The sequence below is a fragment of the Spermophilus citellus genome (genome assembly GCF_964194105.1).
Source record: "Spermophilus citellus genome assembly, chromosome: 9".
NCBI classification, from domain to species: Eukaryota; Metazoa; Chordata; class Mammalia; order Rodentia; family Sciuridae; genus Spermophilus; species Spermophilus citellus.
Window position 1 is genome coordinate 43,298,517 of NC_138191.1, and position 14,285 is coordinate 43,312,801.

The 14,285-nt window shown below is 39.6% G+C and overlaps 1 protein-coding gene across 1 annotated transcript in view; it reads left to right on the top strand.

The window, feature by feature from the left end:
* Positions 1–7,442, top strand: part of VAV3 (vav guanine nucleotide exchange factor 3) — a 365,289-nt gene extending 357,847 nt beyond the window's left edge. Inside the window, exons 26-27 of the mRNA XM_081308329.1 lie at positions 4,427–4,578; positions 5,205–7,442. Of these exons, the coding sequence (XP_081164455.1) occupies positions 4,427–4,578; positions 5,205–5,246 (194 nt within the window). The 3' untranslated portion in view covers positions 5,247–7,442. The remainder of the gene's footprint in view (positions 1–4,426; positions 4,579–5,204) is intronic.
* Positions 7,443–14,285: the final 6,843 nt, after the last annotated feature.

Here is a 14,285-nt window from a genome sequence, read left to right on the forward strand (position 1 = left end):
GTGATTCTCTTGCCTCGGTCTCCTGAGCTGCTGGGATTACAAGTGTGTGCCACAGGTCATTGCTTTATTCTAGTATGTCATGGTGGGCTTAGAAAAGCACCCATGTAGTAATTATTTAAATAAACACAACATTGTAGAAGAAATTGGGAATTTCATGACTGAGTTCAGTTAACTGTATGTCCAGTCTCACTCATTTAGCTCTTCTCTGGGTACAATACAACTCCTTACAGTTGTAGCTCTTTCTCCTTGCTCCAGGATTTGGCTCCTGTTCATTTTCATTGTCCAGAGGTCAAGTTTTCACCAAGCAGCCAGAATCCTCAAGTCAAGTGCCTTCTTCTTTTTTTTTTTTAATTGGTTGTTCACAACATTACAAAGCTTGACATATCATATTTCATACATTAGATTGAAGTGGGTTATGAACCCCCAATTTTACCCCAAATTCAGATTGCAGAATCACATCGGTTACACATCCACAATTTTACATAATGCCCTATTAGTAATTGTTGTATTCTGCTACCTTTCCTATCCCCTACTATCCCCCCTCCCCTCCCCTCCCATCTTCTCTCTCTACCCCATCTACTGTAATTCATTTCTCTCCTTGTTTATTTTCCCATTCCCCTCACAACCTCTTATATGTAATTTTGTATAGCAATGAGGGTCTCCCTTCATTTCCGAAAAGATTAACATTAAACAGAGACATGAGAACCCCTTTTTGACAAGAAACTTAGTTCTTAGAGAATTTTGTGACTCTCAAAGTCAAGCCATTTCCTGAAAAGAGGCAGAAGATTTTATAAACTCGGTCCCCAGTTTTTTTGGTATTTGTTTGGCCCACTTTTACCTCATCTTTGGTTATAGAAAACTTTTTGTAACAGTTTAGATTAGGTCTAGGTACAGGTGACAGGAAGACAAAACAATATCAGCTTGAGTAGGATAGATAGTTTCTCTTTCCTGTAAAAACCTAGTGGTAGTCAGCCCAGGCAGGAGAGAAGGGCAGGTCATCTCTGTTCCAGGAACTCTTTAGTAACTCAGGTTCTTTCAAGCATGTGTTCTGTTAGCCTGAAAGAGAGGCTTTCCTTTTCATAGACCAAGATGGTAGCTTTCACATGCCACATAGCAGAATAGAATATATTACTAAAAAGAAGGGTGCATTTCTGCTGTCTTTCACGATCCTGGAAGCTACCTTCTGATACTTATGCGTCTATATCATTGACTAGGAACTTGGCCATATAGATGTACCAAACTGCAGGGAGACTGGGAACTGCAATCTTCTTCTGGGTGAACATAGTTGAACTGAGTGATCTATTATATGGAAGAGGGAAGAATGAATATTGTGAGGAAGCTTATAACCCTTGCCTTCCTTGTTCATGGTAATGGCACCTGGCATTAGCATTTGTCTGTGGAGGTACCTGCAACAGAAGAGAAGGTGCGGACAGAGTAGCGTGCAGCATCAGTTAAGAGGATGGACCTTGGGGTCATACTGCCTGGGTTTGAATCCGGATTTACTCAGATACAAAGGGAAAATAGTATTAATATCTTCCTCCTAGAGCTATTGTAGTGATTAAATGAAATACTGAATATTTTGAGCATGATATCTAAAACTTGATAAACATTTGAGAAAGGTTGTTAGCTCTTATTATTAAGAGTATAAAGTAAAAAGTTTTGAGCATCCAAATGCATAAAACTTTTCTGTACATTTTTTATAATTGGGAGGATATAAGTACTTTATTTTCCAGAGATGGTAAAATTCAGGGTGGTTACCATTTCTAATTGCATTTTTCTTCTTTTGAAAATAATCTGAGATGTGCATGCTTGATTGTGAGTTGAGGGTGGTTCCTAGTAAATTGGGTGGTTTTCTTAATTTTCGATGGGTTCTGCATATTTCATTGACACTACTGATTCACACTAGTATTGATGTGAAACACATTTTACATCAAGAATTTATGGGATCCCCCTTCCTACTGTTGTAACAAAGTGGAAATTGGGCACCACATCAAAATGAGGAGGCTGTTCCTGAACAACCTTGGATGGATGAAGTTCAAAGGTGGCAACGTGGAATTGGTTTGCAGTGTTTGCCTGTTAAAGGATAGACCACTCTGAATGGAATTCCTGTGAATCAAAATGTCAAAATGTGAAAGTCTGACTTGTTCTTCATTCAGAAACAGTGAGAGTAGAGCAATGGGTGAAAACGCAGCTTGATATTGCAACTTGGATGTGATAATTATCTTATGATTACAGACAACAAAATAGTTGTGTAGAGTTTTTTTTTTAACCAATTCCTAAATGTTCTTTTGCTTCTCTCTTTTTCTTTCTTTCTCTAAGCCCCCTCTTTGTTCTGTGGCTTTTCTTTTGTAACTCCTCCAGACTACAGCTTTGTTCCCCCTTCTTCCACTCCTTTCTGGTCAGGTACTGCTTTACTGCTTTTATATGTCTCTCCAGCTTGCTTCTGTTTGCAAATAAAATATTTTGACTTCTGTGTATGGCTTCTCATATAGATACATCTCCTCACAGACAGTCCCTAGAGTTCCATTACCACCATGCACTTTACTCTTCTCTGTCATAAAGTCATTGTTTGTCATGACATTTCACTTCTCTGGTTTTTGCGTGTGTGCTCATGCCATATATTTCAATGAGACATTTTATAATGTGTCTGTGGGTAGAGGTGGGAGAGGGATGGGGAGTGGAAGTATAAAGGGAGATAAAGTATTCTGCAAATACCATTAATATTTTTTTGAAGACTAGAAACTTTAGGCCAGAAAAGACAGTGCTTATGTATTTCCACAAAGAAAATAAAAAGAACCCAAATCATAATTTTACTTTCAAATAGAAGTTTAAAATTCAGTGCATATTGCTTGAAAGGATGCCTATCAATCCTACATCTCTTTGGTTTCTGCCCAGGCATTTTGGCCTTGATTTCTGTCATTAGCTAGAGAGTTTAATGGCTATTTATGTGGCATTGAAGGGGCAACATTATGGCTAGGTAAAATATTTTGTCTTACAGGTTTTTAAAAAATTAGCCTGTAAGTCCCAATAGAATCATAGAGTTTTGAAATAGAAAGACCTTAAAAGTCATCTAGTACAAACCTTTCATTTTATAGATGAGAAAAATGTGGCCTAGAGGGGTTAAGAGGCCTGTGTAAGGTCACACAGTTAAGTTGATGATTGGGTTTTTCCATCACAGGGGTGTTTTTATGTGCTCTGACTCTAAGAGTAGTGCCCCGGCAATGGGACAGTTTTCAGTAAGAAAACCATTAAAATGGTTTGTGTCCTGAACAGTAAAATAAAATGACCCATTTTTACTCCCTTTACAGTTCTGAAATCTACAGCATTGCCATTCATTTATCTTTTGATCGACACCTGGAGACTAAAAACATTTCTGTCACTACAAAGCCACAAGTAATAGGCCAGAGATCCCTGTCCCTAAGTGGGCACACTCTTCCAGGGCAACATGGGTCATAGCTGTGGCTGCCTGGGGACTCGGAACCGTTAAACACACAGGTGGATGGAGCTTCCCAGTCTTTCTCTTACACTGAAGCTCCTTCACTATTTAAGATTTATAAAGTCCCACCAATCTCAGATGAGTGATTCTCAGAATCACTGAACATATAATTGAAATCAGTTTATGAGCCCAAAGAGCAACAGGTGGAGAAGTTGATATAAAACTTGTTATGAAACTCTAGAGACTCCAACCATGTGGAGCTCGAATGGACTTTTCCATTCAGAGAAAGGAGGGCTCAAAAATATTAAATCAAACAAAAAAAATCTCTGAATACAGGAGTTGAATTCCTGGACAACTTATTTTGATTAGACATTTTAGTTAAAGGTTTCTTTAAGGCAGTATTTGTGTTCTTTCTGTGAAACTTCTTTCACACTCTCACATAAAACAGTAACTAGGTTTATCCCCCAAGAGTCTTAACATAAAAAGTTTGGTTAGGAGGGCAAATGCTATTTAATTAGAAGTAATGACATCAATTTGACAGACTTTCATGAGAGTGAAAAAATTTAGTTATTTGAGAATTAGTTAAAGTAGATACTAGACAAAACATATAGCTTGACCTTAGAGGTTCTAGTTAGAAATAGACAACTGTGCCACCATAGCAGCTTTTTGCAAAAGTTGTTTTTTTTATTTAATTTTTCAGATAGTAACTCAAGATACTAGCTAGTTTTATTTTTTTTCCAAAAATTAGTTTTTAAAAATTCAACGAATGTGGAAGCAGAACAGTGACTGAAACTTATGAAAGGCATTCGCCCACAGCTGATTGAATTGAAACGGCCACTGTGCTGTTTCAAGCTCTTGTCTGCCACCACCACTGGCTATGATGAAGTCACAGCTGTGCTTTTGGTGGCATCAGTCACACTCTTCTGATTGGGTTCTTATGGCTGCTCACCCACCCCATGTCCACTCTGACTCCCATTATTTCCTTTGCAGTACTAAGTCCGAAAGTGCTAGGCATCGCCATCGCTCGGTATGACTTCTGTGCAAGAGATATGCGAGAACTCTCCTTGTTGAAAGGAGATGTGGTGAAGATTTACACGAAGATGAGTGCAAATGGCTGGTGGAGAGGAGAAGTGAACGGCAGGGTGAGTTGTGGCTCTCAAGTGCTTGTGCCTTTGACTGAAGCAGACCAGTGGGAGGCATGATGGACATCCATTGTGGGGCAGACTTCATGCCACCTACCACTGGCCTAGAGACCAGTGTCATGCCTTACTGAAAACGTGTTGCATAAATACCATAGTGACATCAAGAATGTTCATGGCAGCAAGCTGGAGGGCTTCCTGTTTAGGAAAGAGCTGATGAGTATTTCAGTTCTTTTCAGAACCTCAGCCACAGAGCCTGTACTTTATGTGGAGTGTCAGATATCAGTAAGAGCTGCGGATCCCAATTGGAAAGAATGGGACATGGTACTGTCTTTACACCCAGTTCTACAGCAGAAATAGGAGTCATTATGTACTTGAGACCTGTGTTACACTTAATTTACATATTTTTGTGTGTGCTAACAGATTCTAACTCATTATTGAAGCTTACTTTATTCCTCTGTTTTTATCACTCAATCTATTAGGCTTCTAAGAATAGTTAAACCCATTGTCTTTACCTATAGTAAGCATGAAACCCCAGTCTAATTGGGATATTATGAAAATGAAGGGCTGTTTGTAGAATCCTTTGAAATGCCAGATGCAACATCATGTTGGTTGCTTTTCTTTTTTAGGTGGGCTGGTTTCCATCCACATATGTGGAAGAGGATGAATAAATTCCAATCCAGCACTGGACCCTGGACCAGAAATCTCAGAGAAGGGATAAACAGAAGCCTGCACAGCATTATGAATTAACTGAAGTGTTTAAAAAGCTGAATTTCTGGTTGTTCAATATCCTCCCTCCTTCTCCCCTCCTAAGTCTTAATGCTGGGATTTCTAAAGATGTTTGGTACTGACAGATTAATGGTTTGCCTAGAGCTGTGCAAGAAACAGCCTGCCAGTCTGTCATTGTCAGGGGCCAGGGCAAAGCCAAAAGCTTTTCTTTCTGAAAAGAGTCCTGCAAACATATTGGTTCACGTTTCTCTTTACTTCATTGGGTCAGACACCATTAAATGCCCACCATTAGTAAATGCCTAATGCATATTTACTTCATTCTCACCTTCCATTCACCAGGGTTTATGATGGCACAAAGAAGCAGAATTTTAATTTTGCTTTTCTCAGCATGAAGAAAAATTAGAGTTCTGCCATTTGGGTAGGATCCAGCCTACTGGAAAGATCCAGAATTACTTGTCTTAAATTGCCCAACAAGTGACTCATTGCCCAGCAAACACTTTTACCCCCAGATGTTACTCATGATAAACGTATGAGGCAAATGCTCTGGTTTGCATCATAAGGAATATATTCCAGAGGGTTTTAATTATTCATTTGATGTCTTGATTATATTTGCAGACGTCTTTGTAAAAAGAGGGGGAAAAGCACATGAAAGAGAATGTCTTCATATTAAATCTTCACAGCCTTCACGACTTCATAGGGTTATTTTGGTAGTACTTGACTTGATGAAATAATCTTGGCTGGGCATATTATGAATAGTTGCCAATAGTCTGAGTAAGGTGGCATTGTTTACAGAAACAGACCAAGGGCTATAATCTATAGTAAATCATTTCGTAGCAGTAGTATCTATAACATATGCTTTTCTTCCCCTCTTGGAAAGACCTGGGACATATCTGTTGATTCCCACATTTTCTTAGAGCAGCACAAACCACTCTAAGACTACTTTCTTTTCTACCATAGCACAAACTACTTTGTTGAGGATTTTGGAAGGAAAGCACACCTGGGTCCTTCATGCATTTCTGGGACAGAAGGAAGCTCACTGAGCTTCTATGGGCTTCCCATCTGCAGGCATTTCTGGACATGTACTGACTGGTGGGAAGATGAGTTTTGAAGTGGATTTATTTTAGCAGGCCTGAACTTCTTTTTTATGTGAGGGGTCTAAATATGTTCTTCCTGGGATGCACAGAGTCCCCAGTTGAGGCAATTAAGACACTAACTTGGCCCTTTCCTGATGAAATACTTCCTCCATAGTAGAAATCATGTTCTGACAAGATTTGGAGAGTGTTTCCTGTTTGGGGGAAAAATTTGTTTTCAAGCATTATAACTTCACAGAGCTGAACTAGGAACGTTGAGTTTTGAAATTTTGGATCCTCTCTGAAATGAAGTGACTATAGCTTGCCTTCTCCCCCAATCCACTAGGTGCCAGAACATGATATTCAGTGGACACATCCCCATCTAGAGACCCTCATGGGCTAGGTCTTCTCATCTAGGATAGACTCAAGACCTTTACCTCAGAATTATGTAAACTGTGATTGTGTTTTAGAAAAAATATCATTTGCTAAAACCAGTTAAGTTTTTGTATATGTGTAAACTATCATGAAAATGTATTTTACAAAATGTTCTGTATAGTGAAGTTACACTGCCAAGGTGCACTCTTGGAGTGGATTTCTTCTCTATAAAGTCTTACCTGTGACTCTCGTCTTGGGAATGTTATGTCTGTTACTGTCAGCCAAATGTTATTATGGAGAGCACAGTGTCACACAAATTGAAATGCTCCCGTGTACAGTGTTGTAGCATGTGTTGTTTATTTCAGTCAGTAGACTCCGCTTTTACAAATGGTGTGTGGTCTTCCTGTTGCATTTCATTGGACTGGGGGTTTCAGAGCAGAGGATATTAAAGCCCCTTTTCATGACATTACTGATTACAACTTTATCTTTGTTTAATACTTTGTATTGGAAACTTTAAATGCTGCAGATTTGTGTAGATTTCTAATACCAAAGACAGAAATAAGTGTTTTCCATATACTTTGTCTTGCCTGTATGCAGCCCTTGTGTAATATGGTGAATTAGAGTGGTATTTTACTTTGTAATATTTTGTAAATATGTCAATACAATAAATAGTTACTACTTGAATTAAATTGATTTCTTGAGGGTTGGAGACTCTTTCCGTTGAATAATGACATTACTCACATATACCAATTTCATAATTAACATGGGAATACAAGCCCTAATTTTGGTTGGGTTTAGCTCAAGATTGCCACCTAAATTGTGAGTCAACTGAAAGATAAACTCAATCATTGCCAATAGCATCTATCTACAGTTATGATATGCCACCACTGTTCCGAGGGCTGTCGTTTGGTACATTTACAATGACCTCAGAAGGTATAACCTATAACATCTCCATTTTCACATGAGGAAACTGAGGTACACAGCTGAGGTCACACAGCTGTTAAATGTCAGAGCTGGGTTCCAACCTGGAGCCCAAATAACCATTACCCTATCCTGCATGCTTAATAGAGCAAGAAAGAGATTAGCTATTTTTTAGCTTACATAATCACAAAGAAACTATTTGATAATAGTGATTTAAACAATTGACAATCAGTAGAATTAAGGACTATTACACTAATCCTACCCTAAAAGAAAACCCCAAACAGATATTTCCTAAAGACACCAGCCTCAGAAATTGAGCCCCTCCCCCCCCCTTTTTTAGTATTTGTTTTTTAGTTGTAGTTGGACACAATATCTTTATTTTTATGTGGTGCTGAGGATCGAACCCAGTGCCTCACGCATGCTAGGCAAGCTCTCTACCTCTTTGCCACAACCCAACCCTCCCTTCCCCATCCCCGCTTTTGATTCATTGTTTGTAATAGGAAATTATGACAACAGCCAGAGGACTGGGGACCTGCTTCCTGGGCTAAGGCCTGCAGGCTGCCCATCTCAGGAAGGAGGTGGGTACACATTTCTTCTAAGGACCAGGAAAGAAAGGCCCATTCCATTGTAGTTTCTGCTTGAAATTACCCTCATGCTGTGCTCAGAAAATCCCCTCTCTTTTCATTCTGATATGATTTGCCATATAGCCCTCCTTTTATTTGAGGAGCTAATTCCATTGGTGTCTTTATCACTTTCACATATTAACATCTCTGTGACTTCTAGACTTTGGATTGGATCACCATCCACACCATTGCCCATTGTGCTTGGAACAGTCCCTCTCTACTTGTCCATTAACACGGGAGCACAGTCTTTGTAACATTCCTGTATTTTGTCTTCCATCCAGTAGTTCCCGTGTGCTGGTAGCTGGTTTTTAGGTGACCTTCTTTGTTCTACTTACTTTGACAACTATAGAGAGATTATTAAAGAAAGCACAATCCCAGAAGTCAGACTCACTCTCCGGGTTCAGATCCCACCTCTGCCAGGCAAGACCTCAGCAGTCAATATTGTCATCACACCGACTTCATAGCCTGGTGAAACACTCACCGGAGATAAGCATGTGTCAAGTGGAATCGTGCCTGGCTCTTTTAGAGCCACATCTGGTCCTCATTATCATTGTCACTGTCAGATGGATTTGCTGACAATTTGGGCAGTTGCCATCCTTTTGAATTCCTTAAACATAATCAGGTTTATTTATTAGATTAAGGTGAAAAACTGCAGATTCTAAATTAGCCTTTCTAGGAAAGGAATTAATACCATTTGGTGTTTTAGCCTGTTTAAAACCAAAGGGGGAGTTTTAGCCCATCAGACCTGGATTCAAACCCTAACTCTACTGTTGACTTTTCTGAGCATCAGTTTTCTTTCTGTAATACAAGAATAGTTATAAGTGTTATAATATAATAGTTATACGTGAGCCTGGCACAGAGTAGGCCCTCAAGAAAAGTTGTTCTCCCTCCTTTATGAACTATAAAATATGTACTGGGGTCCCAAGTTATGGGACCCCAGTACATATTTACACTTTTGATTTTGAATGTATTTGAGAGATTATGTATTATTTTTTTACCCATGGTTTGATTTTTCAGCAAATTATAGATAGAGTAATAAGTATACATTCAGGAAGATTAATATGCAAACCCATAAACAATCTCAGAAGTGAATTTAACAGCTCCACATGGTCTTAACCAGGAAAATGGAATTTTTACCCAGTCCCAAATCATTTAGACTTAGTCCATTAGTCACTTCATTTTTCACTGAAACGTGTTTTCTGGGATTGGTTGGACTCTGATTAGAAATGTTATGCACCTGCCTGGTCTGGCAGACTTTGGAAGGCACCTAATTCTAAGTAACAAATAAGTCTCGGGATGGAGGTCAGAAAGGGATCCTGTACCTCATTAGGTGCCATTGCTTAGACCAGATTGGGGAAAATAGTGACAGAAAAACAAAATAAAACTTCTTTTGAAGCACACTAGATTCTGGCTGTGCCAGAAAGTTCCAGAATTTCTGGGCACAGTGGAACTACCAATAATGACCCAGGCACAGGGCCAGATGGTGAGAGGTCTCAGTGCCAAAACAAACTACGTAGAAAAGTCACTTCGCATCTTTTCCTTGGAGCCCTGGGTAAGATAGAAGGTGAAATCCAGAATCGCTGAGCGTCCAACCCATGACCTGGTTTGCCCAAGGTCACACAGATATGAAATACTGGCAAAGATTCAAACCCAGGTGTCCTGGCTCCATGACAACTAAATGCTTTTTACGCTTCTCTGTGATACATCTGATCATCAAGTTAATTCTACAACTTCTAAAGCTTTTTCCTGGGAATCATTCTGGGGAGCTTCTGGATCCTGAGAGGATGTGGTGAGGTCACAGTCCTTTACCTTGTAGCTGTCAGCAAGACTTGAAATGTGTCAGCAGACCTAATTAATGACTCAGGAGCCTGATCAAGGAATGCTTGTGGATTTTCTAGTGATCTGAATGACCCTTTCCCAGAAAGGGAAAGTTATTTTTTTATTTGTTTTCTCCCAGCAATAATTTCTGGTCTATCTCCTTTTCTCACTTACATATTTTTTGTTTATACTGGCATGTGCCAGACAGTATGCTAGGCATTTGTTGTGTATGATCTCATTTATCTTATGTAATCCTTCTGAAAATCCACCAGAGATTGATATCATTTTGTTTTTTAGTCATAAAATCTCTAGTCCTAGTTAAAGTAACTCTTCCATATCGGGGCTGGTTTTTAAGGCTTTTTGACTTGTTTTACTCTTCTACTTGATCTGCCTCTTTGTCTAAGATGCGGTACAGACTAATGGCTAAGGGTTCAGCCCTAGAACCAACCTATCTGGCTTTACCACTTAGTAGCTGTCCAACCTTGGGAGAATTATTTACATTGCCAGTTCCTTTGCTCTTCTGAAGTTCAAATGGGGAGATTTGAGAGCACTTTACTTCAGAGGATTTTCATGAAGCTTAAATGAGAAAATATGTGTAAAATTTTTCAGAAAATTGTCTGATGAAAAATAGTCAGCAAACAAAAGAGTTTTATAAATTACATTTTGGCCACTGTTGTAAATTTATACGCAAAAATAAATTTTACAAATTTACAAAGTTAACTCAGATGTCAAGGGGCAAATCCCTTTGTATATTAGCCTGTGGAAGAAATGTCTGCAGTTAACTTTTCACATTAGTAACATTTTAAAAATTATGCACAACTGATGCATCTTCCAGAGCATGATGTATCAGTTATCTACTGCTACATAACAAATTACTCCAAAACTTTGTGACTGAGGGCAACAAACATTTATTATTGCACAGTTTCTGTGGGTCAGGGCTCATGGAACAGATGCTCTGGGTAATTTCAGCTCTGAGTCTCCCGTGAGACTTCAATCAGGGTGGCAGTTATCTCAAGGCTGACTGGCGTTTAGAATCTGCTCTGCAGTTCACGTGTGTGAACCTCTCCACACAGCCACCTCACCACATGGCAGCTGGCTTTTCCCAAAATAACTATTCAAGAGTGAAAGAGCAAGAACAGTCAGGATGAAAGCCTATCTTTCTATAACTTTCTCGGAAGTATCCATCATTTCTGCTCTGTTCTATTCCTTCACTTCCTAAATTCAGCCATTTTCAAGGGAAAGAAGGTACAACACCATGAGATCAGGATTGTTTGGAGGCCATCCCAGTGGATGCCTGCCTCCATTGGGTAAATTGAAAGATCATTGAAACCAAATATATGGCCTATTGGAAGGGCATGGGATTCATTGGGGAAATTTAGCTGAATCTAAAATTCAGTTCTTTGTAGAAAATAATCTCCTGTTGATTTCTTAAATCTATATTTACTGAACGCCTACTCAATGCCAGCCTCTACAGGGGATACAAGGATGAATAAGAGAGCAGTGTCTCTCCAGGGGAGCTAATTTCTCATTTAGGAAATGTGTCTCTTGAGGCTCAAAGTGTTGGGAGAGGGAGTGGGAAGTGTGGAGGGGAGGAGCAATTTGCCTGATTTATGAGAAATGGGCTCAATCTCAATAGTCACACAGAGAAAAATGAAAACATCAGCCAGACGTGCCTTGGAAGTAGCTGTTGAAAATTTACATCTCTGGGTTCCATAAGTATAGGGCAAAACATTTATTCATTCATTCAACAAACATGTATTTAGCTCCTTCTGTGAACTCTGCAGTGCTAGGCTTTAAGGATACAACAAACCTGACATAATTCCTACACCTGAGGAACTCCTCTGCTTGAAGAGGATGACAATAGAGAGATGATGTGTAAGGCTAGGTGCTGATCAGTGTTATTCAGAGAGAAAAGCAAAACAAGTGAGGAGAGTAGTATTTTACACAAGGCAATCAAGGAAGTTGCTGCAACGTGCATGGCCCTTAATTCAGGTTCCAGACAGGATGATGAGGAGATGAAGAAAAGACAGACATGCAAATAGAGAACAAGCTGGGGCCCAATGTTTCTCCATCCCTGATGAGGGATGGACAACCCAGAACCATCTCAGCATGTCTATCATAAAGTTTTAACATAACAAGCAGAACCAAGGTGATAGATAGATGTGAGCAGCCCAACTGTGATTATCAGCTTGTGCCCTTAGCTTTCTATCCTTGAGCAGGTGGTGTTTGAACTTCAAGGTCAAGAACTGAGAGCTCCTTAGCTGGCACAGAACCTCCTATTAAACAGGGCATCGCCATAGCGACTGGGCAATCTTTAATCAGCACATTTCCACTGAAAGTTCCCAGGAAAGGCATCACCTCTGTTGCAGGACAGCTCAAGCAACTTAATTCAGTCACTGTTTCCAACAGGAAGGTCTCATGAAGATATTATTTTTGAGTTGAAACCTAATTTCAGTTAGAAAGGGAAAATATGTGAAAAAATATGTGAGTATCAGAGTGCATAATGTTTGGAAAACATGAGCCCAGGGCAGCTGGGGAGAGTGAGAAGTAGAGAAAGCACTAGAAATGCTGGGGCATTAGAAATGGATAGGCCTATCAAGGGAGGATGATGTGAGCCACTGATGGGTTTACATAGGAAGAAATGTGATCTCCTCTACATGCAGATGGCTTTCAGAGGTTGCTGTGCACAGGATAGGACTGGACCTGTGCAATCCACACTGCTATCCTTCCATAATGGCTCCTGTGTTGCCAGGGCTGCCAGAACAAAGGCCCACAGCCTGAGTGGTAAAACAGCGGGAACTATTGTCTGACAACTCTGGAATCCGCAGGTCCAAGGACAAGTCACCAGCAAGGCCACACCCCACCTTAAGCCACTAGAGAAGGATCTGTTCCCAGGCTGGTTTTTAGCTTCTGTCATTTCTTGGCTTATGGCAGCACAGATCTAATTTTTACACAGTATTTCCCCCGTGTGTGTGTCACATTCAAATTTACCCCTCTATCAGAACACTTATACTGAGTTGGGGGCTCATGCTACTGCAGTATGAGCTTATCTTAACTAAATGTTAGATGTCGGATCACGTTTGGAGATAGCAGAAGTTAGGGCTTCAATACAGAAATTTGTTGGGAAGAGAAGACACAGTTCAGTACGTGACAACTTTTCCTCCTATGTTCTCAGATTAATCTATCAGAGAACTTCCTAAAAAATACAAATGCTTCAGCTGAGATTAACAGGGACAGGATGCAGTATGGGAAGAGGAAAGTGAGCTAAAGAGAATGTTCACCTATCAACAGAATATTTCCAGTGTCTGTTTGCCCTGCTCAGCCCCAAAGCATGTAAACCAAGATCATGCTTTAGTAGAAATTCAAGTAGGTGCTGGTTGAGACAACACCACCTCCACCCATGTATTTGTGCATTTCTCTAGCAGCCCCAGGTGAATTATTCTTTTCTAACCCTGTGTGTCAGGATCACGCATCTTCTAAACAGGAGAGGAACACTCCTAGGTACTTTTGTGTGGTGAGCTCATTAGGAACAAGCAACCTATTTAAATGAATTAATGAAACAGCCCTGAATTCTGTGCAAATTAGGCCTGCATAATATGAGGAAGGGACAAAAAGTGTACTATAGTTTTGCAGAGAGGTGGGAAATGCCCTCAGCATTTATTACACTTAATGATGAGATATTGTTGCTGAGTGGTTTGAAGGAGAAAATTTACATGAATAATATGTGATGCAATGAATCTAAATTAGTATAGAAAAAAAACTGTTTTCTTTACCTTTATTCAGCCTATCTGATCTACTCATTACTTCATTTATTTTGCATTTTTTCTCTCTCAGTTTTAGGGTCCTACCAAAAATATGACATTGAGTAGATGTCCAGGAGAGGGATACTGGAAAGGGAAGGGGGTGGATAAATACTAAATTAGAAACCCTGAATGATACTTTGGCTGCTGTGCCTTAAGTTCAACTGTTGAACAGAAATACCCAGAAGAAAATCTGATGTACCCTCTTGGGACTTCTCACCACAGCTCAAAATATAATGAAAATCACATAGGAAACCAAATGAACTTTTATAATCACATGGTAAGTTATTTTTAAAACAATTAGCAGTTTCAAAGTTCTTAAGATGTTAAAAGTACACATATTTTTTCAAGGCAATCTGTAATATAACTATTGA